The 22043-nt window shown below is 52.0% G+C and overlaps 1 protein-coding gene across 2 annotated transcripts; it reads left to right on the top strand.

The window, feature by feature from the left end:
- The first annotated feature begins 339 nt into the window (after positions 1-339).
- LOC113837251 (hsp70-binding protein 1) lies at positions 340-20847 on the top strand. 2 transcript variants are annotated; one of them, XM_027430699.2, is made up of 8 exons: positions 340-499; positions 879-1174; positions 4474-4678; positions 6600-6824; positions 16454-16609; positions 16687-16783; positions 17343-17454; positions 20513-20587. In XM_027430699.2, exons 2-8 carry the CDS (start codon positions 971-973, stop codon positions 20585-20587), a joined length of 1074 nt encoding a protein of 357 aa, XP_027286500.1. In that variant the 5' UTR covers positions 340-499; positions 879-970. The 2 variants fall into 2 exon arrangements, with proteins under 2 accessions (XP_027286500.1, XP_027286499.1); XM_027430698.1 differs by lacking the exon at positions 340-499 and having other exon boundaries at positions 971-1174; positions 20513-20847.
- Positions 20848-22043: the final 1196 nt, after the last annotated feature.

Below are 22043 nucleotides of genomic sequence, written 5' to 3'. Positions count from 1 at the left end.
TAATAATAATAACTTCAGGGGCGTCTTGGAGAGGACCTGACCCATAGCGCAGAGTGGGCGTGGCCCGTCTAGGGGCGTGGCCGAACCAGAGGGTCCAGGTCCTTACGAAAGAGGCGGGACTTGACTGGGAAAGGAGGCGGGGCCCAGGCGAGTGGGCGGGGCCTTGCCTGGAAGGGGAGGAGCCCCGCGGTTTTCTAAGGGGCGCAAGGCGGCCGGGGGGCGGGACTTATCACCAACGCGCGCGCACGGCCGCGCGTGGAGGGGGCGTGGCGACGCGGGCGGAGGGCGGGTCGGGAGAGGCGGAGCTAGGCGCCGTTTCCGCCGAGAGCTGCTGCTGCTGCTTAGGACGGGGCGGGGACGGGGACGGGCGAGCAGCCTGGCGTGGGGGCCACTTCCGAGCGAGGCCGTGCGTATTTCCGGTAAAGATGTCGGCGCCCATCGGAGTCAGGTGCCGGCGAGCCTGTCTTTAGGCGTGGCGGCGGGCTCCAGACCCGGGAAGGTGAGGTCCGCTCCCGTTGGGGCACCCCCTCTTCCCAGACGAGGGAGGGGGGGACTTGTTGCCAGGGAGACCGAGGGAAGGCTTGTCGCCTTGGAGGCGGGGCAGCGGAGTTGCTAAGAGACGAGCACGCAAAAAAAAAAAGTGGATCCTGCGGGGGGGGGGGGGAGGGATGGGGGATGGGGGATGCTGGTTGCCATGGAGAGTGGGTGGGGCCTGTTGCTAGGGAGGAGGAAGGATGCGGGCGGCATCTGGATTTGGGGAAGGGTCCTGTGGCTAGGAAGGAAGGAAAGGGGGCTCTGGCTGAGAGGTGGGCGCAGGCAGAATGTTTTGGGGTCACGAGGAGGCTCCTAACACCCCCCGAACGCCGCCTTCCCCGCAGACCCTCGAGAGTCGGCCCGTCGGATGCCCGAGCTGCCTCGGCGGTGACCGTCGTCGTCTTCCTGCAGCACATTGTCCCCCCGCAGAAGGTCCATGGCCGACAAAGGCTCCGGGGGCGGCCGCCTCCCCCTGGCGCTGCCCCCGGCCTCCCAGGGATGCTCGTCAGGGGGCAGCGGCTCCTCGGCGGGGGGCTCAGGCAACCCCCGGCCTCCCCGCAACCTCCAAGGCCTGCTGCAGATGGCTATTACCGCGGGCTCCCAGGAGCCGGACCCCCCGCCAGAACCCATGAGCGAGGAGGTAAAGTGTGAGCACCCCAGGAGCTGGGGTGAGGGGCCCCCGCCCCGGGATGGCAAGTGTCTTTGGAGAGAGGGGCTTCAGGGAGCTGGGAGCTGTGGCCTTCTCTGTGTGCTGAGCAAAGAGTTTCTTAAGTGGAGCTGTGGCCCCTCTGTGTGCTGGTCAAAGAGTTTCTTAAGTGGAGCTGTGGCCCCTCTGTGTGCTGGTCAAAGAGTTTCTTAAGTGGAGCTGTGGCCCCTCTGTGTGCTGAGCAAAGAGTTTCTTAAGTGGAGCTGTGGCCCCTCTGTGTGCTGAGCAAAAGTCTCAAGTGGAGCTGTGGCCTCTCTGTGTGCTAAGCAAGAGTCTCAAGTGTGGGTGGCTGAATGAAGGTCAGCTGTGAAGTGACTGAGAACACAGCCTGGTTCCCGGAGGCACCCTGACGAGGGGAGAGAGAGACACAGAGAGGGACAGAGGAAGCTAGGGTTCTCTGGGATGAGGCAGACCTGGATGCAGCCTAGTCCTCACAAGTGTGACCTTGGGTATATTGCTGAAATCTTTTCCAGTCCTCAACGTTTCTCATTTGCCTTTGGGTTGATGGTGATAGTAATGACAGTGTTTCACAGGCAGTTTTGAGGTTCTCGCTTAGACCTGGGCTGTCCTCAGCGTACTGTACAGTTGGGATTTGCCAGTAGCCAACTGTGACCTTGGTTGGGCAAGTCACATCCTTGCTGTGCCTCAGATTTTTTTTTTTTTTAGTCAATGTATTCAGCATGGCCATAATAAAACCTGACAGAGTTGTCTTGAAGGTTGATAGGAAATTTACATGTAGTTTTTTTTTTAAGCTGACAGTTACTCTACATAGAAATAGTGTAGCAATTAAGTTGTAGCATAATCTGTATACATTGTGTCCTTAGACCTTTGCAGCACAAGGAGAACCAGGCATGGAACAATGAAACAGCTTGCCCAAGTTTATCAGGGAGTGTGATTACAAAGCTTTACCCCCCCCCCCCCACACACTTTCTTTCCTTTTTCCGGACTGAGGTCTCATACAGACCAGTCTAGCCAAAATGACCTTGTCCTCCTGGTCTTCCTGCCTCCCCTCCAAAGTCCTGGGTTTATAGGTGTGTGCCAGGCCTTTCGGCCCTCTTTGGGTTTCCTCTGTACTTCCTCGTCTTTGTTTGTGTCCTCTGTTGATTTCTCTTCATTCTCTATACTTTCTCTTGTTTTATTTTTTATTTTTTAAATTTTCCAGAAGACAATTAGCAATAGGTACAGTCTGCCTCTGCCTGTCTTCCTTTCTTCCTTCCTTCCTTCTTTTGTTCTTTCCCTCCCTCCCTCCCTCCCTCCCTCCCTCTTTCTTTCTTTCTTTCTTTCTTTCTTTCCCTCTTTCTTTCTTTCCTTTCTTTCTTTCTTTCTTTCTTTCTTTCTTTCTTTCTTTCTTTCTTTCTTTCTTTCTTTCTTTCATATTTCTCTGTGTAACAGCCCTAGCTACCCTGGAACTTGCTTTGTTCCAGGCTAGACCTGGCTAGCCTCACAGAGATCTGCCTGCCTCTGCCTCCCCAGTGCTGGGTGGGATTAAAAGTGTGCACCATCTGGATAGAGCCATTCCTGTCACAACTTGGAGGAAAGTGCCTGCTGTGCAACCCCGTGTAGTTCTCAGGACGTTTGTCACGATGCAGAGCCATCCAGCTCAGGGTGTCAGTAGAGTGAAGATGTAAGGCCTCTCTCTGCTCCAGCCGTGAGGGCTTCCACTCCGTGCAGATCCTCACACCTGGCATCTCGTGTCCCCCCCCTCTGTTGCCAGTTGGACAGGATAAAACTCCAGCGTCATCGAGACTCCTGTTTCTCATCTGACACCTTAGCTGTTCAGTGAGCTCTCTTTTCACAGTCCAGGATCTGGCCATCTCTCTCTCATCCCTGGTTGAGACTGTTCTTGAACTTCTAACCCTCCTGCCCCCACCTCCCCAGTGCTGGGGTTACAAGCATACTGCCGCCACCATGAGCTCCATCACCTTTCCTCGGACGTGGAGCACTTAGTCGCCTTCTCAGCCTCCTTGTCTCTGTTTCACACTTGTCTCTTCTTCCCCGCCAAGAACTTTTGTAGCTCTGCCCATCTCATTCAGAGCAAAGTCTAGGCCTTTTCAACTATCTATAAGATCCTGGGTGTTTGTAGGCAAAGTTTTCCTGTCCTGGCGGCTGCTTCCCAAATAACCACAAGAGAGTCTTACTGTTAATTATAAATGCTCACCTGGTAGCTCAGGCTTATCACTAAGTAGCTCTCACAACTTAACTGAGCCCGTTTCTGTTCATCTTTGTATTGCCTCTTGTATAATCTCCTGGCCGTAACTGTCCCCCAGCATGTCTTGCTCCCTCTGCATTTCCTAGCAACTCCTCTTCCTGCCCCCCCCCCCCCCCCCCCCCCCCCCCCCCCCGTTCCCAGTTCTCAGTTTGGTTGTCCCACCTGTACTTCTTTCCTGGCTACCAGCCAAGCAGCCTTTTGCTGACAGTGTGAGTAACACATGCTCACAGTGTACCGGATGGTTCCATAGCAGGTCTGTCTCCCTCCCCAACTTTTTTCTTCCCTTATTTAATCTGGCTTCAGCCACCTTGGCCTCCTGGTCGGCTCCGCCTTGAATACTCCTCCTAGTAGCCACCTGGCTACTCCCTGGCTGATTTCATTGCTACACGTGACCCCCGTTTAGTTCTCCACTCCCATGGTCCTCCACTCTGCTTACTCTTACCCCACAGTGCTTGTCACATCGTCATACGTCACACGCTTACATGTTCCTCTAGCCACACTCTGTTCACCATCCACACCCCCTGAAAGGCACCCCCCACCCTTCTTCTGTTTCTTTAACCTTTCTGTTTCAGGACTGAGTCCTTAGTACTAGGAAAGAATGTGTGAGTAAGAACGGCGTGCCTAACCAAAAAACAAAACAAAAACAAAAAAGGTTGGTGGTGCTCACCTTTAATCCGAGCACTCGGGAGGCAGAGGCAGGTGGATCTCTGTGAGTTCGAGGCCAGCCTGGTCTCCAGAGTGAGTGCCAGGATAGGCTCCAAAGCTACAGAGAAACCCTGTCTCGAAAAAAAAAAAAAAACCAACCAACCAACCAACCAACCAACCAATCAACCAAACAAACAAAAGCCTGGCATGCCTGCCGGGGTGGCCTTTAACCGCAGCGTTGGGAGTTGGAAGCCAGACGGAACTAGAGAATGAGATGGCTGTGCTTTCTTTCCCCAGTATGCTGTATTAGTGTCACCACCTGCGAGTCACTGAGAGCCTGCTGCTTCTCTCTCCCCACCCTTTTTCCTTTCTTCCCTAGAGACGCCAGTGGCTGCAGGAAGCCATGTCGGCGGCCTTCCGCGGCCAGCGCGAGGAGGTGGAGCAGATGAAGAGCTGTCTCCGGGTGCTGTCCCAGCCCATACCCCCAGCTGCTGGCGAAGCTGAGCTGGCCACCGACCAGCAGGATCGAGAAGGGGCGCTAGAGCTGCTGGCAGACCTGTGTGAGAACATGGACAATGCGGCAGGTACCGCCAGCCCCCACCGGGCGGGCACCCCACACCCTGTGCGGCTCAGCCCTCATCCCTTCTCTCCTGGACCGGGCCACCAGCCCCTCCCAGCCTCCGCCCACGCCCACCGGTACCACAGGAGCACGGCCCTTCTCGCGCCCCACCAAGTCACTGGTGACATGTGTGTGCCGCTGCCGCTCCCCCATAAGCCCCGAGACTAGTCATTGTCCCCTAATCTGCTGGCCATTTCCCACCACTCTCCAGAGGACAGGAAGGGAGGAGTTTGGGGTCGGGGGATAAAGTCAGCACCCATCAGAGGCTGGAAGTGTGTGTCGGGATTACCCTGGTTTGGAAAAAGAATCCGAAGGAGTGGTCCTGAGGTAGGATTGTGCTACCCTGGTCAGAACAGAAAGCAGGCCTACTGAGGAAGACTGGCACATCTGTGGTTCTAGGCTGGGAAATAGCATTCTGTAGGTCACAGGTCACTTTTTTTTTTTTTTAAAGAAAAAATATTTATTTTTGTTTATTTATTAAGATTTTATTTATTATGTATACAACATTCTGCTTCCATGTCTATCTGCACACCAGAAGAGGGCACCAGATCTCATAACGGATGGTTGTGAGCCACCATGTGGTTGCTGGGAATTGAACTCAGGACCTCTGGAAGAGCAGCCAGTGCTCTTAACCTCTGAGCCATCTCTCTAGCTCCCCTATATTCTTTTCGTTATTGTTGTTGAGACAAATTCTCAGGCAGTCCAGGCTACCCCTGAAGCTTGCTGGTAACTGGGGTTGGCTTTGAACTCCTGATCTTCCTTCTATTACCACCCCAGTGCTGGGATTACAGGTTTGTGTCACCAAGTGACCTGAGTTCAATTCCTGGAACTCACATGGTGAAAGGAGAGAACCAATCCCAGAGGTTATCTTCTGACCTCCAAAATTGTAGCACCCCCCCCCCCCCATAAATAAGTAAATGTAAAAAAGTCACAAAGCAGAAGTCACCATTTCAGGTGTATAATTCTGTAGCATTCATTCATTTTGTTTTATTTTACTGATTTTTTTTTTTGAGGCAGTTTTTCTATAACATCCTAGCTGATCTTGAACTTGTAGCAATCCTCCTGTTTCTGTCTCGTAAGAGCTGGAATTGCAGGCTTTCGACAGCACACTGGGTGACTTTCAGGATGTTCATGATACTGTGTGACTGTCACCTGCCAGGTTCCAGGATGTTTTCGTGTGAGGTATAAGGACGGAATTCAGGGTCTCAAGCATGTAAAGCAAGCATACTTCTCCTGAGCTATATTGCTAGCCCTCTTTTAATTTTGCATTTTGAGGCAGGGTCTCACCAGGTTGCCAGGCTGGCCTTGAACTCCCCCTGGAGCCCACACAGAGCTTTTGATTCTCCTGTCTCAGAGGAGTATAGGCATGTACCTCCTGTTCCTCTCCATCTGTTTTCAGACAGCTCTGGCTGTCCTGGAACTAACTGTAGACCAGGCTGGCCTCGAACTCACAGAGATCCGCCTTCCTCGACCTCCCGAGTGCTGGGATTAAAGGCGTGCGGCACCGCTGTCCAGCTTGTGACAGAGTCTTATGTAGACCAGGCTGGCCTTAAACTTCCCACGTAGCTGGGGATGACCTAGAACTTGTCATCTCACTGCCTCCTGAGTGCTGCGTGTGCCACTAATCCTGTTTTATGAAGTGATAAGAGACTCAAACCCAGGACTTCACGAGTTCTAGACAAGCGCTCTGCCAACTGAGCTACAGCCTTAGTTAGCCCCAGACCTGTTTCACTTCCAGAATCTTTCATCATTCCCAAGTGAGTCCCCACACCATTGTCAGCCCTTTCTCTCAGGCTCTGTTTCTAAATATAGTCATGCTCTAAGGCTTAAGAGGTCAGCCTGTGAACTGGGGGCTTTGACGCTTTTCTGTCTTCTCCTGTCTCTAGATTTCTGCCAGCTGTCGGGCATGCACCTGCTGGTGGGCCGGTACCTGGAGGCCGGGGCTGCAGGGCTGCGCTGGAGGGCAGCACAGCTCATCGGCACATGCAGCCAGAATGTTGCAGCCATCCAGGAGCAGGTGTTGGGCTTGGGTGCCCTGCGCAAGCTGCTCCGACTGCTCGACCGGGACTCCTGCGACACGGTACGCGTCAAGGCCCTCTTCGCCATCTCCTGTGAGTGTCCAGGATCGCTGGGTGGGGCCTGGGGCTTGCTGGAGCCGCAGGGAACACAGGGTTGGGTGCTTCCTTTATCCTTTATCCTGTTTTTGTTGGGGCTTTGTGTGGTGGTGGGTAACCGTGTGCAGCTTGAGCACCTCACACGAGGCAGAGTCTGTGTCCATGTGTGGGCTCGGTTTATTTGCTGCCTTGGAGACCATCCCCGATGCTGTAGGATACTGAGCTGACCAGCTGCAGACACAGGGGCGTTCCCCGGTTACAACAACCACACGTTCTCCAGACAGGGCAGTGTCCCTCAGTGGGTACCTCTGCACTCTGTACCAATGCTGCCCTGAGAAGTTTAGCTCAGATGTAGGTGCCAGCGTAGGAACAGAAAGAAAACCAGCACTATGGAGCAATTGTTTAATGCTGTTTTTGTTTTAATAATGTGTTTAATAATGTATTTATTAATGTATTTAATAATGTATTTAGTGTATGTGTCTGCTTCTACCATGTGGGCTCCAGGGGTTGAATTCAGGGTCTCAGGTTGGTGGTACATGTCTGTCTGCTGAGCTATGTCACAAGCTCTGGTGTGTGTGTGTGTGTGTGTGTGTGTGTGTGTGTGTGTGTGTGGTGTGTGTGTATGTGATGTGTGTATGTGGTGTGTGTGTGTGTGTGTTTATTTTTAATTTTATATATTTCTTTTCAAGATGCTATCACTGTATAGCTCTGGCTGGCCTGGAACTCGCCATAGAACTCACCACATAGACCAGGCTGGCTTCAAACTCTCAGAGATTCATCCACCAGCAAGTCCCCTCCTGTTTTGCCCTCTCTGTTATTTTGTTTTCTGACCCACTGTGTTTAACTAGGGCTGTTCTCATGAGCTCCAGTGGGTGCTTATTTCCCCAAGCCAGGGCAACTTAGCAGTGGCCACAGCACTGGGGAATATGGCTCCTCCTACCTGCTCCCCCAGCAACCGTGGACTAGAGTGTCTCAGGGGGGTGGGGCCTTATGAGTGCCTCCCCTAAAGTCAGGTGATTCCGATTCTCCTGCCCCCACCTCTGGAGTGCTGACACTGCAAACATGTACCACCATGCTTAGTTTATGGGATTCTGGGCGTCAAACCCAGGACTTTGTGCACGACAGACAACCACTCTGGAGTACGCCTCCAGCTGTCTTCACCTGTTTGTTTTGAGGCAGGATCTTGCTAAATTTTCCTAGGTTGGCCTTGAACTCACTCTACAGTCCAAGCAAGCCCTGAACTTGCCATCCTCCTGCCTCCAGATTCCAAGTAGCTTTGACGATAGCCTGTGCCTCTAGGCCCAGCTTAATCCATCCTTTTAGAGTGCACGGTGTAGTATTTTTTAGTGTATTCCCAAGGCTGTGCACCCCCTTTCAACTTCGGAACGTTTGTCTCCTCCAGCTGGACTCTGTCGGCATGCAGCAGTACCTCCCCTTATCCCCTGACTTCAGCTCTGGCAGCCACTAGTCTAATGTGTGTGAGGTTTGCCTGCCCATGACATTTCCTGTAAACAGAACTGTGTGCCCCATATGGCCTTTTGCTTCTGGATTCTTTCACCAAGCATAGTGTTCGTCCTTGTTGTGGCATGCGTCAGTACTTCATTCCTTTTTATGGCTGAATGACATTCCAGCGCGTCAACACGGCACATTTTGTTTATCTCTCCATCTGCCAGTGGGAGTCTGGGTTGCCTCAGCCTCTTGGGCTCTGCTGCTGTGAGCAGGGGTTACAAGTCCTGTCTCTCGACATGTTCCCTTTCTTAGGGTATGTACCTGGGAGTGGGCTTGCAAGGACATACAGGGCCTCCGTGTTTATCTCTGCAAGGATGACTGTTTCTTTTCTTCTTCTTTTTTTTTTTTTTAATTCTAAGACAGGTTTTCTCTGTGTTGCCGCAGCTTTCTTGGACCTAGCTAACAGAGATTCTCCTGCCTCTGCTCCTGGGTGCTGGGATGAAAGGCTCCTTTCCATTTTTGAGATGGGATCTCACATTTACTAGGAACTGGTCATGGAACTCCAGAGTTGGCCTGGAACTCTCTCTGTACCAGAAAATGACCTTTGCCTTCCCATTCTCCTGCCTGTGTCTTTCCAGGGCTCTGGGATTGTAGGCATGCACCACCATGCTTGGCTAGTGAGCTGCAGAGAGTCGAGCCCAGGGCTTCGTGAATGCTAGGGAAGCATCCTACCAGCAACTGACCAACACCCCAGTCCAACTGTTCCCTAGCTCTAGCCATTCCACATTGCCTTTGAAATAGGATGCGTAAAGCCAAACTGGTGGAGGACTGTAATCCCAGGACACAGGAGGATTGCCACAAAGGTAGATAGATGGTGGAGAGGAGGAGAGGGGGCTGGGGTGCCGGAGAGACAGAGAGAGAGGAGGTATGTGGGAGGAGCCTGTACCTGCTCCTGCACCTTGTGCTCTGGTCTCCAGTGGCTTCCTCACAGCCGGAGGCTCCTGGGCCACCGAGGCTGGTGGGAGAGCAAGGGAGCCTTGGGTAGGACAGGCTTTCAGCAGGGAGGAAGCGCTTCGTCCTTCCTGGGGCAGGAAGAAGGTCTGCTGCAGGGCCGCCTTATGGAAGTCAGGCCCAGACAGGACAGCCTAGCCCTAGGGTAAGGGAAAGGGCTTTGTGCCCCGGCTCTGCCTCAGCCCGACCTGGAGCCGGGTGGGGAGGGACTTGCAAAGCTTTCTTCTAATACGTTTATCTACTTATTATAAGATTTACTATTTGTACGTTTTTTTATGTGCATGAGTTTTTTTTGCCTGCATGTACACTGTATGTGTGCTTAGCCTGAGGAGGCCAGCAGAGGGTATCAGTGTCTTCTTGCACTCAAATTTACAGGTGGATTTGAGCTGCTGCCGTGTGGGTACTGGGAACCGAACCTAAGTCTTCTCTAATAATAGCAATAAGTGCTCTCAGCTGCTGAGCCAGCTTTTCAGTCCCTATTTTTCTTGTGTGTGTTTTAAAAATCTGTTTGTTTATTATGTGTAGTGGTATGCCTGCATGTAAGCCTGGACGCCAGAAGAGGGCACCAGATCTCATTACAGATGGTTGTGAGTCACCATGTGGTCGCTGGAAATTGAACTCAGGACCTCTGGAAGAACAGCCAGTGCTCTTAACCCCTGAGCTGTCTCTCCAGCCCTGTGTTTTTTGTTTTTTTTTGAAACAGACTTTCCCTGTGTAACTCTGTTTGTTACACAACTCTGGTTGTCGTGGAACTAACTCTGTAGACCAGACCAGGCTGTTCTTGAACTCACAAAGATCCGCCTGGCCCCCAAGTGCTGGGATTAAACTGCCTGGGTCTGGTTACATTCTTGAACATGGTACATGTTTATGTAAGGTAGGGGTGTGTGTGTGTGAGAGAGAGAGAGAGAGAGGGAGAGAGAGAGAGAATATGGTATGAGTGTGTGTTGGTGTGTTTGGTATGGGTATCTGGTGTGGATTGTGAATGCATGCTGTGGTGTGTATGGTAATGGTGTTTTGTGTGTGTGCATGTAACTTGCAGACATGCACACAGAAGCCTCTCTCCCTCTGCCCGTGTGTATGGACCTGGTAACTGACCCCCCTGGATGGCTCTGCCCAGCACATCTTAGACAGCTTGGCTCTCTTTCCTCGTCACACCATAGTAACTGTCATCTTGCACCATTTCTGGGGAGCATCCTACCTAAGTAGTTCTTGCTTTGGTCCTTTATGAGGCCCTGGTCATCAGGGCAGTGGACTATGACAGTGGTGCTGTCTTTGAGCCCACATCCATCCATCCTCTGCTATTGGCTCTGTCTCCAAGGTGGCTTGAGTGGCCTCACAGCGTGCTGGGCTCTCCAGATGCCATGGGGGAGCAACCGAAATGACACTGCCATTTCACCCTGAAGTAGAGTTCATATAACCACAGCCAAGCAGTGTCTGTCCTTCTTGGGGTGGCTTTATAGCATGGTGCTAGGTGGCTGCTTTTGAGGTCTCTGTGCTAGGAACCGGTAACGCTTGGTCACATGGGCTCCTATTGCCCGAGGCAGGGACGTTACTGCATTCCTGCCCCTCTCTTGTGAGGGCACAGACTCGGCTGCCTTGTCACTTCACGTTTGTAAGTGGTTCTTTGTTTCCACAGAGAAAGGGTTTCAGAAGGACTCAGAGATGGGTCACTTGCAGTCAGGCGTGTGAGGGCCTGGGGTGGGGGAAGGGACACGGAAGGCCAGGGAGATACACTTGTACCTCTGTTGGCTTGATCCCTGCTTCTGCTTCTTGTCTCCCGTCCCCAGCTGGGGTTTCTCTGTGTGCCTCTCCCTCTGTAGACCAGGCTGGCCTTGAACTCAGAGCTCCTCTTGTCTGCTGCTTATCAAAAAACAAAGCAAAACAAACAGAAAATAAGCCAAATAAGCCTTAGTGTTAATGGGAGAGGCGGTGGTGAGTGCCATCGCACTGTGTGCTGGCCAACTGTGGAGTCTGTTCTCTTTGTTTAACCCTTGTGAGGGCAGAGCATTAAACTCAGGCCAACTGTGGAGTCTGTTCTCTTTGTTTAACCCTTGTGAGGGCAGAGCATTAAACTCAGGCCAACTGTGGAGTCTGTTCTCTTTGTTTAACCCTTGTGAGGGCAGAGCATTAAACTCAGGCCAACTGTGGAGTCTCTTCTCTTTAACCCTTGTGAGGGCAGAGCATTAAACTCAGGCCAGCCCATTTGTGCCAGGTGCTTTGACCCGCTGAGCCATCTCACTGGCCTTGTCTTATCTCCTCTCTTTTTCAGACAGGGTCTTATGTATGCCAGCCTGACCTCCAACTTGCTGTATAGCCAAGGATGGCCTTGTGATCCTCCGGCCTCCACCTCGCAAATACTTAGATTACAAGTGTGTGCTATCACATCTGGTTTTTGGATTTTTGTTTGTTTGTTTTTGTTTTTGTTTTTGGAGACAGGGTTTCTCTGTGTCTTTGGAGCCTATCCTGGCACTCCCTCTGGAGACCAGGCTGGCCTTGAACTCACAGGCCTGCCTCTGCCTCCCGAGTGCTGGGATTAAAGGTGTGTGCCACCAGCGCCCGGCCTGGTCTTGGATTTTTAAGTTTTTTTTTCCTTAACATTTCTGTAGGGGCAGGCATGCCATAGTGCAAGTGTGGTGGTCTAAAGGCAGCTTGTGGGAGTTGGGTCTCACCTTCCGGCAATGTGGTCTCTGGGATTGGACTCAGCTTATCAGCCTTGCTCAGGCAAATGCCTTTTTACCTGCTGAGCCATCTTGGTAACCCATTGTTAATACACTGGAACCCAGTGTGTAACTCCCTATATAGCCCACGCAGGCCTCAGACTTGCAGCAATCTTGCTGTTCTATTTTTAATTATGTGTATATGCTTGTATGTGTTCTTATTTATTATGTATACAACATTCTGCTTCCATGTATATCTGCACACCAGAAGAGGGCACCAGATCTGATAACGGATGGTTGTGAGCCACCATGTGGTTGCTGGGAATTGAACTCAGGACCTCTGGAAGAGCAGCCGGTGCTCTTAACCTCTGAGCCATCTCTCAGCGCTCACCCACATTCTTATATCTATGAGTTTAGTCAGACATAGATTTTGATCTTCAAACATCTGATAGATGTGCAGAATATGGCATCTAAAGGTTTTCATATTAGTACTCTGTTGGCATGAGACACAGTTGCTCCTGACAGCACCAAGCTATTCCTGAGAAAATGTTGAGCACCCATGTCACTCCTTCTGGAGTCCATTCTCTCCTCTGCTAATGACCTCTTGGGCAAAGAACTGCCCCCACCTCGACTGCTGATTTTGGACATGCTGTCCTACTGTGCTTACAGGAGACAAACCTAGAAGACTGCTGAACCTTGCCAAGTCAGGGTAAGACAGCCTTTCTATCTCCCTGTTTCTGTGTTGGTCAGTCTGATACTCCAGGCCTTAGCCAAAGCTGGTCGCCCCTACGCTGCTGTGAGCCTTTGGGTGACTGTCCAGGTAGCCGGCTGTTTCTGTCTTCTCTGCACCTTTGGAAGTTGCTCACCTGCACTTCCTGCCTACCCTAATATAGTTATCTTCCTTCTCAGGTGCTTGATGGGGTTGAAGATTAGACTGTCACAATAACTGTTCTCTCTTCTCTTCCTAGATAGAAATATTAGGTACAAGACTTAAACTTTCCAGCTTAGGAGAACTCTATAGTAATCTCTGTTATGCCTCCACCCTAGGACTGGATATGTAGTTCCTGCCATTTGTTCTTGTTGCTTTACCGGCAATAGGTCTTGAGTGTGTTTCTTCTTTCTTTTCCTTCTCCTAGTGCATATTTAATATATGCTATCTTTGCATAGACTTTTGTATCAAGTCTAAATCTTTTTCTTTAAACTCTAAGGGGAATTGTAGTGAGAGATCTACCAGACACACCTGCGGCGCTGACCACGCCCGTTTGGGTGTGGTCACAGGTGTGTAGGTGAGTGTGGGAGATTTGGTCTGCGGTCAGGGACAGGCTTGCTCTCTCGAGGTTCTGGTCCAGCCACTGAAAGCAGCAGGGTGCTAATCCTGGGTTTCTCATGTAAAGTGATTTCTCCCCGAATAAAATTAGCCTATATCATCTTAGTCCCGTGTATCTTAATTTGAACAACCGCATGGTTTACACAGGGTCAAAGCGCACGCTGTGGTTTATGGAGCCATACAGTCATTTCACTCACTGCCTAGGTCCTGTCTGCTCTGCCTGGAGCATCACACCCCTGATCTATAGTTTGACTTTTCTAGAACACCACTGTCTTGGGGTTCCTATTGCCGTGAAGAGACACCATGACCACAGCAACTCTTGTTAAGGAGAGCATTTAATTGGAGCTGACTTACGGTTTCACAGGAGGTTCAGTCCATTATCCTCGTGACAGGAAGTATGGTGGTGTGCAGGCGGGCATGGTTCTGCAGAAGGAGCTGGGTCCTCAGCCAGCAGGAAGAGAGAGGCACTGATCCTTGCATGAGCATTTGAAACCTCAAAGTCCACACCCCAAAGTGACACGCTTCCTCCAACAAGGCCACACCATCTTTTCTTTTTCTTTAGTTTTTTGAGACAGGGTTTCTGTGTAGCTTTGGAGCCTATCCTGGCACTCGCTCTGGTCACCAGGCTGGCCTCGAACTCACAGAGATCCGCCTGCCTCTGCCTCCCGAGTGCTGGGATTAAAGGCGTGCACCACCAATGCCCGGCAAGGCCACGCCTCCTAATAGTGCCATTCCCATTGAGCCCGCGGGGGCCACCCTGTAGCTGGAGGCCAGCATGCAGCCTTTCCTAGTTGGCCTTAGCCTTCCTCTGTCTTGCCAGCCCGTCTCCTCACAGCACAGAGCTAAGTGTAGCGTTTTTAAGGGAGTAGTGTGCCCCGTGGTGAGGACTTTGGCTGTCAGTTGAGAGCAGGCGTGGCTATTCTGTCTTCCCCCTGCTGCAGAGAAGAGATAGGGGCCCAGCCAGGGTCCATGGAATGCGGGAGGTGAGTCAGGCAGGGTTGTGTCAAGAAGGAAGGTGAGTAAGAGACTTCCCGAGGAAAGGTGACAGTGCCCTTCAGGAACACTGGTAGTGACTCAGCAATTCTCAGTCGTTGGAGTCAGGGTCAGGGCACTTGTCCACATCTAACCATGCTTGTGGTAGCCCCACAGCACAGGTTGGTCCAGCCCCCCAAATTTCCCATGTCCAGGTGTGGAGAAACCCTAGGGTCAAGGGCCATGCCTTCTCTGGCCATGCTTTGGAGTTGGAGCTTCCAGGCTATTCTTGCCAGTTGAATTTATGGTTCCTCGAGTCTCCTCCCCATGGACTATTTTGTTACTTATTTTATCTGGCTTTATTTTGAAGTATTTTTCGAAATAGGGTCTCAGGTAGCCATGACTATGTTATAACTCACTCTGTTATTGAAGATGGCCTTGAATTCTGAGTTCTGGGATAACAGACATTGGCTCTTGTCTTGCTTGGAGGCTGCACAGAGTCCTCATTGCCCTCAGAATAAAGATCACACATGCTCTGTAGCCTGGCTCTCTTGGCCTTGGGTCTCTTGTCTGTAAAATGGGAATTTAAGCCATGTGTGGTGGTGTATACCTATAATTCCTGCACTTTGAAGGTGGAGGCAGTCAGACTAAGAAGAGCTCAGGGTCACCTGTGGCTGAGTATGTGAGTTGGAGGCCAGACTGAGACATATGAAACCTTAAGACCTAAATAAGGTCTGGGAAAACAATTCAGTGGTAAAATGCTTGCAGGCTTGAGAACCTGGGTTCGAATCTCCAGTATGCATGTAAAAAGCCAAGCATGGAGGCTTGAGGCTGTAATCCCAGAGATCCGTTGGTCCTCGGACCCCCTAGCCGTCCAGTCTACTGTAACAGGGAAAGCAACAGGCTTAATGAGAAACTCCATTTAAAAAAACAAGGTGGGCAGTGGTTCTGGACAGCACCTGACATGACCTCTGGCCTCCACATGCATGCACACATATGTGCCATGTACACAAACAAAAAGACCAAAATAAGTAATGGATGAATGACTGACTGACTGAATGAATGAATGAATGAATGAATGAGCAAATAGGTAAAATGGGAACCGGAGAGCACCTGTACCTGGAAAGTGTTTGTGAAGAGTTAAAAGTAACAATGCGTAGGAAGTGTGTGTTCCTACAACAGAATGCTGCTCTATTGTAAGACGAAATGAAGACTCAGAATTTATAACACGGATGGACCGTAAACATTTGGTTGAGTGAGTTCATCCATGTGAGGTACCCGGGCAGCAGATCCACAGCGGGAGACGGTAGACCCGTGTTGGCAGAGGCCAGAGGAGGGAACTGGGAGCGGGCACCAGCGTGATGTCCGTGTTCTGGGGTGAGGTGGTGGTGATGGCTGCTTAGTGCCATATGGAAACCCCCGAGTTCCATGCGGGGTGAACTTTATGGCTGTGGTGGTGAACTCTGTATGATGGCCGTGGCGGTGTGGCTCTGACGGTGCCTCGCGATGGTAGTGATGGCGGTGGCGATGGTACTGAAGGCTGAAGTGATGGTGGGGTGGTTGTGGTGGTGGTGCGGGTGGCAGCTTCACGGTGGTTATGTTAGGAATGTGATGGCAACGGTGATAGGGTGTTGTTGATGGTGGCTGTGGTGCTGATGGCGGCTGTGGTGCTGATGGTGGTGAGGAATGGTGGTGCTGATGGTGGCAATGGCAATGATAATAGTTGTTAACAAGTCTTTGTCCTGCCAGCCAGCTCCCAAATAAAGGCGCAGAGACTTAGTATTAGTTATGGAAGCTCAGCCTTAGCTTTGGCTTCTCCCAGTAGCTCTTGTAGCTTAAATTAACCCGTTTACATTAACCTGTGTTTTGCCTTGTGGCCTCTTACCTTACCTCCGTCCTGCCCGGCCTGCTTCGTCCATGTGTCTTGCTTCTCCTGCATGCCTAGATTGCTTTCTCTTCCTTTCTGTCCTCAGAAATCCCACCCATGCCTCCTGCCTAGCGATTGGTCATTTAGCTCTGTTAAGCCAATCAGGAGCCTTGGCAAAGACACACCTTCACAGTGTACAAAAAGATGATTCCACAACACACAGACACGGGTGGGTGCTGTTGGAAGCTGTGATGGTCATGATGCCAGTGGTGTTGGTGGCTGTGGTGATAGTGATGGTGGCAGCCATGGTGACTGGGACCTCAGAGCTCTGCCCCTCCCTCAGGTCTCGTCCGAGAGCAAGAGGCTGGGCTGCTGCAGTTCCTCCGCCTGGATGGCTTCTCTGTGCTCATGCGGGCTATGCAGCAGCACGTGCAGAAACTCAAGGTCAAGTCGGCATTCCTGCTGCAGAACCTGCTGGTGGGCCACCCGGAGCACAAAGGTGAGGTGGCCCGAGAGGGACTTGTGGGGGGTGTGTTACGGGAGCCTTCCTCCTGACTCCCACAGCTCTCCCCCCAGGAACCCTTTGCTCTATGGGGATGGTCCAGCAGCTGGTGGCCCTTGTGAGGACAGACCACAGCCCTTTCCACGAGCATGTGCTTGGAGCCCTGTGCAGGTACACTGGGGCCCCAGGAGGAGGGGGCCTTGGATGGCGTCCTCAACAGCAAGAGCCGCACAGGCACTAGCCCGCTCTTGCCCTGGAGCACTAGATGAAGAGTGCAGGCCAGCGAATAGCAGAGATCACAATGCTTGGGGGCGGGAACCCCTTCTTATGGTTCCCACAGGGTAAACAAATTGGGGTTCTGGGCTTTGTCAACCAGCAGGCCTTGGACCACATGTGCCCAGGGTCTCTATGAATGCTTCCTAAAATAACTCAACCATACCATTCTCCAGCATGAGCTTTATAGATGACAACGCTATGTCACAGCGCCCAAAGGTTAGCCACACCCGCAGCATGATGGAGCCAGACAGACATCATGGCAGGCCCCGTCTAAACTTTATATTCCCCGCAGCAATGTACAGCAGCTGCAGTTTTACAGATGGGAGCCAAGACCCACTGTAGGGCCGTGGTGTACCTTGGCTCCTGCAGGATCAGTGTGGAGGGGGGCTTGGAGCTGGGCTGGGGTCTTCGTTGCTGATGGGGTCCTAAGGTCTGCTCTCATGTCCTCCTGTAGCCTAGTGACGGACTTTCCCCAGGGTGTGCGAGAATGCCGGGAGCCTGAGCTGGGCCTGGAGGAGCTGCTCCGTCACCGCTGCCAGCTGCTGCAGCAGCACGAGGAGTACCAGGTAGAAGGGCGGGGGTGGGGTCCGTGCCTGCCCTGGGGCCAGTGGGCTCCGTCTGTCCCTGCCTTCTCTCTCCGTTGTGTCTTCTCCCATTAGCAAACACTGTGGGCCGCATGCTACCTCAGTCAGGAATGAGAACTATTTTATAAACTGGTTAAAAATGATAAACTGATTAGCTATTATGTACCACAAAAATGATAAACACCCTTAAATATCAAGTTTGTTTTTTTTTTTTTTTGGTTTTTTGAGACAGGGTTTCTCTGTGTAGCTTTGGAGCCTATCCTGGCACTCGCTCTGGTCACCAGGCTGGCCTCGAACTCACAGAGATCCGCCTGCCTCTGCCTCCCGAGTGCTGGGATTAAAGTTGTGCGCCACCAACACCCAGCTAAATAGGTGAATAAATTAAGTAGATAAGAATGGATAACTCAGCGTTGTTAGCGCACGCCTTTAATCCCAGCACTCGGGAGGCAGAGGCAGGCGGATCTCTGTGAGTTCAATGGCAGCCTGGTCTACAAAGAAAAAGCTCCAGGACAGCCAGGGCTACATAGAGAAACCCTGTCTCCAAAAAATGAAAAAAAAAAAGAAATTTTTTTAACTTACATGTCTGTGTTTGTATGTTTGTGGGGTACCTTTGAAAGCCAGTGGAAGGCATTGGAAGCCCTGGAGCTGGAATTACAGATGGTTGTGAGCTGCCTGGTGTGAGTGCTGGGAACTTGAGTTGAGGACCCGAGCAAGAGCAACACGTGCCCTTAAGCCCTGAGCCATCCCCCAGCCTATGAGTGTGTTCATGTGGAGGACACAGGACAACTTTCTGACATGTGGGCCCCAGGGATCAAAGTCAGGGTGTCGGCACTTTTACCCCCTCGGGGCCACCCCGCCAGCCTTGATTCTTCATTTTGTGAATTCCCTGTGGCTCCGGTGCTGCCACTTTTAACAAAGCTAGGCCCGGCAAAAGTGCAGCAGTGGTGTCCATCCTGCTGCACCCCTGCCTCTCTGGACACCCCGATGTTGACAGAGGGATATTGTAAGTAGGAGAGGCAGGAGCCGCATGGAGCACGGGGAGCTGCAGCCCAGGCTGGCCTGGTGTCAGGTGGAGCACGTGGAGGGGAGGAGGCCCCTGCATGTTGCACTTGCATTTATCTCCCAGGGGACCCTGAGCTGAAGAATCCCAGGGCCCCTCAGAGGTGCCCACCACCCACCGGCGCACAGACCAACAGGCAGATCTCCGTGGGTGGAGGCCAGCCTGGCGTTCAGAGATCCTTCCAGGCCCGGTGCTGGGGTGAAAGGCGTCCACCCTTGTGCCCAGCAGGGAAGGTTTATTTTGACTCCTGGTGTTAGGTTTTCTCTTCTATTATTGCTCTATTGTGTGGAGTGTGGGTAGCTTCATGGCCTCATTGATTCAACGGCCTCTTTTTATTTAGTTTTTAGGTAGGTTCTCACAGTGTTAGCTCAAAGTAGTCTCAAACTTGAAACCCTGAGGTAGCTGCCTCTTAAAGGAGGTGTGGCTTGTCCTCAGTTTTTCACTACTACAAACACTGCTATAAGAACAGGTTTTAAGGCAGGGAACATGGCTCATTTGGCAAAGTGCTTGCCACAAGGAGCTGAGCTCAAATCCCAGGTACACACGTGGAGGGAATCCCAGCACTCAGGAGCCAAAGAGAGAAGATTCCCTGGGGCTTGTGTGTAGCCAGTTAGGTAGAATCAGTGAACTCCAGGTTCAGTGAGAAACTGTCTCAAAAAATATGGATGGTGGTGCACACCTTGAACCCTCGCACTGGGGAGGAAGGCAGAAGCAGGCTGATCTCTGTGAGTCTGAGGCCAACTGGATGTACTTAGTGAGTTCCAGGCCAGCCCAGGGCTACATTGTGAGACCGTCCTTCAACAGGAAATGAGAAACAGATGGAGAGTGGGTGAGGGCGATCCTGGTTCACCTCTGAATGTCCACACCCACGTGCACGCTCACACATGCATTCATACCTGCACACACGTGCACACACGCAAACAAGGTGGGTGGCTTCTGGGGACTTCCGGTTTTCACACATGCGTGCACGTGAATGTACACATACTGACATAACATATCCCCATAAAAATACAGCTTAAAATGTTTACATTTGATGGGTGATGGAGGCGCACGCCTTTAATCCCAGCACTCGGGAGGGAGAGACAAGTGGCTCTCTGTGAGTTTGAGGCCAGCCTGGTCTACAGGGTGAATTCCAGGACAGGCTCCAGAGCTACGTAAAAACCCTGTCTCGAGAACCAAAACCCAAACCAAAAATGTTTACATTCATCTATATCATCATCGTCATCATCATCTTTTGGTTTTCTGAGACAGGGTTAGGCTATTCCGGAACTCACTTTTGTAGACCAGGCTGGTCTCGAACTCACAGAGATCCACCTGCCTCTGCCTCCCAAGTGCTGGGATAATTAAAGGCGTGCACCACCACTGCCCAGCAACAATCTATTTTTATTTTATTTTGTGTACATTGGTGTTTTAACTACTATATGTATATTTGTTTGAGAATGCCAGATCCCCTGGAACTGTAATTACAGACAGTTGTGAGCTGCCGTGTGGGTGCTGGGAACTGAACTCAGGATCCCTGGAAGAGCAGCTAGTGCTCTTAACCTCTGAGTCCCTCATCTATTTATTATGTGTGTGTGTGTGGGGGGGGCATGCGTGTGCTGTGGTGCACAGGTAGAGGTCACAGGACAATTTGTGGGAGCCGGTTCTTAATTTCCACAACATGGGTTGTGGGGATTAAACTCAGATCCTCAGGCTTAGTGCTCAGCACCTTTACCTGGGGTGGATATATGAGAGTCACGGGGCTGATTCCAGGACAGACCAGTTTGGGAGGCCTCAGGCTGTCTCTGGGAAGAAAGCTCAGGGACCTATGAGCAGGGGGGGGCAAGTGAGCCTGATCTGAGCAGTGGTCACTCGGAAAGCCCAGTGGCTACTGGAGTGGGCTGGTGGTAGCCAGTAGAGAGGGTTGTTGTGGCCGCTGAATGAATGTCCCAGAGGCAGGTCTGCCTCTGTGCTCAGGATCTCTCTCTTCTCCTTGTCCAGGAGGAGCTGGAGTTCTGTGAAAAGCTGTTACAGACATGTTTCTCCAGCCCTACCGACGACAGCATGGATCGGTGAGACCAGGTGGCTTCTTGCATTCTCTCCGTGGGAACCCCAGGCCTCCTGCCTCCCTCCTTCCCAGGCATCCTCTCCCAAGGGATTGCCAGGCCTTGTTCAGGCCTGGGCCTGGGCCTGCCAGCCCATCTCTGGGCAGCCCCCTGGAGGGGGTGCCGAGAAAGGTGCTGGCCCTTTGGATTCCCCTGCCTTGCTTTCTGTCACCCTTTCTGGTCATGTCCACACTGCTCTTCCAATAAAAGCATTTCTCCTGTTGCCCTTCCCATGTGTTGTCTTGCTTTTCCTGGAAGGTTCTTATGGAAGGTGGGAGGGAGGGGCAGAGCCTAGAGGACTGGGGGTGGGGGTGGGGTGGTCACTAAAGGGATTATACAAGCGTTGCTCGGAACTGTTGTCTCCTTTTATCTTGCTGCCTTTGTTGTGTTGGGACCATCCCATTCTTTTTTCAGTATAGAATCAAACAAACAAAACACGTTTGCTTATTTGATAAGGGTGGAGGTCAGCGAGCACGTGGGGAGTGGATTCTCCAGTCCCACCACGTGGGTTTGGCAATCAGCTCTAAATTGTCAGGTCCTGAGGCTTGCACAATAAGCACCTTTACCCATGGAACCAGCTCACCCTCCATCCGAAAAGGAAGTTTTATGTGAAAGTTAGTCTTCACCGTCCAGTTGGCTGGATTTAGAATCTCCATGGAAACACATGCAGCGTGCCTATGAGGCTGTTTCCAGAAAGGTTTACTTGGGAGGAGACCCAGTCTGAATATGGGTAACACTGCCTTACGGAGGGTCCCAGACTGACAAGGAGACTCGGGGAGCACGACTAGTGTTAACAATTCCCTTCCGTGAAGCTGACTGACGGTCTCTTACAGAACGACGAGGATCAAGCGAACGCCACCAGCAACAAATAAATTAGATCACACAGAGCAGAAGACAGGAAAAAAAAAAAAATTAGTGACTGGTGTTAATCCGCGAAAGAGGTCCATTTAAAGCCATCTGAGAATTAAAGAGGCGGGAAAGGAAAAAACAAAAAAACAACTAGACGAGAGAAGGCACACAAACGTGACTCCATAGAACTTCCCGGAAATACAAGCTGCCACCAATCTGCCGCTCCTCTCCAGGAAGGAAAAGCTAAGCTTTCTTCCATAGTCCTTACAGCCGACCTCTAAAGCGGGGGTGGGGAGGGTGGGGGCGCTGCAGTTGGGGTAAACTGAGGCTCAGAGCTGGGATCCCCGCGCTGGGGGGGGGGGCTCCTCCTCCCGGCTGTTACAGAGAGAGAGAACTGTGCTCGGGTGGAGGCGCGGGGCGGGAGAGCCCGACACGCAGCTCCGGGCGAGCGGGCTGCGCACACGCGCTCGTTGCAAACCGAGCTCTGCCTGCAGCAGCAGCAGCAGCAGCAGCAGCGCCCGAGTTCCGGAGCGGGCGGAGCCTGGGCGCCGGGCCGCCGCGCCGAGTTCCGGGGTGGG

Source organism: Cricetulus griseus, chromosome 9 (genome assembly GCF_003668045.3).
Source record: "Cricetulus griseus strain 17A/GY chromosome 9, alternate assembly CriGri-PICRH-1.0, whole genome shotgun sequence".
NCBI lineage: Eukaryota > Metazoa > Chordata > Mammalia > Rodentia > Cricetidae > Cricetulus > Cricetulus griseus.
The sequence above is the reverse complement of the archived record's forward strand: the minus strand, read 5'-3'. Positions and strand labels throughout refer to the sequence as shown.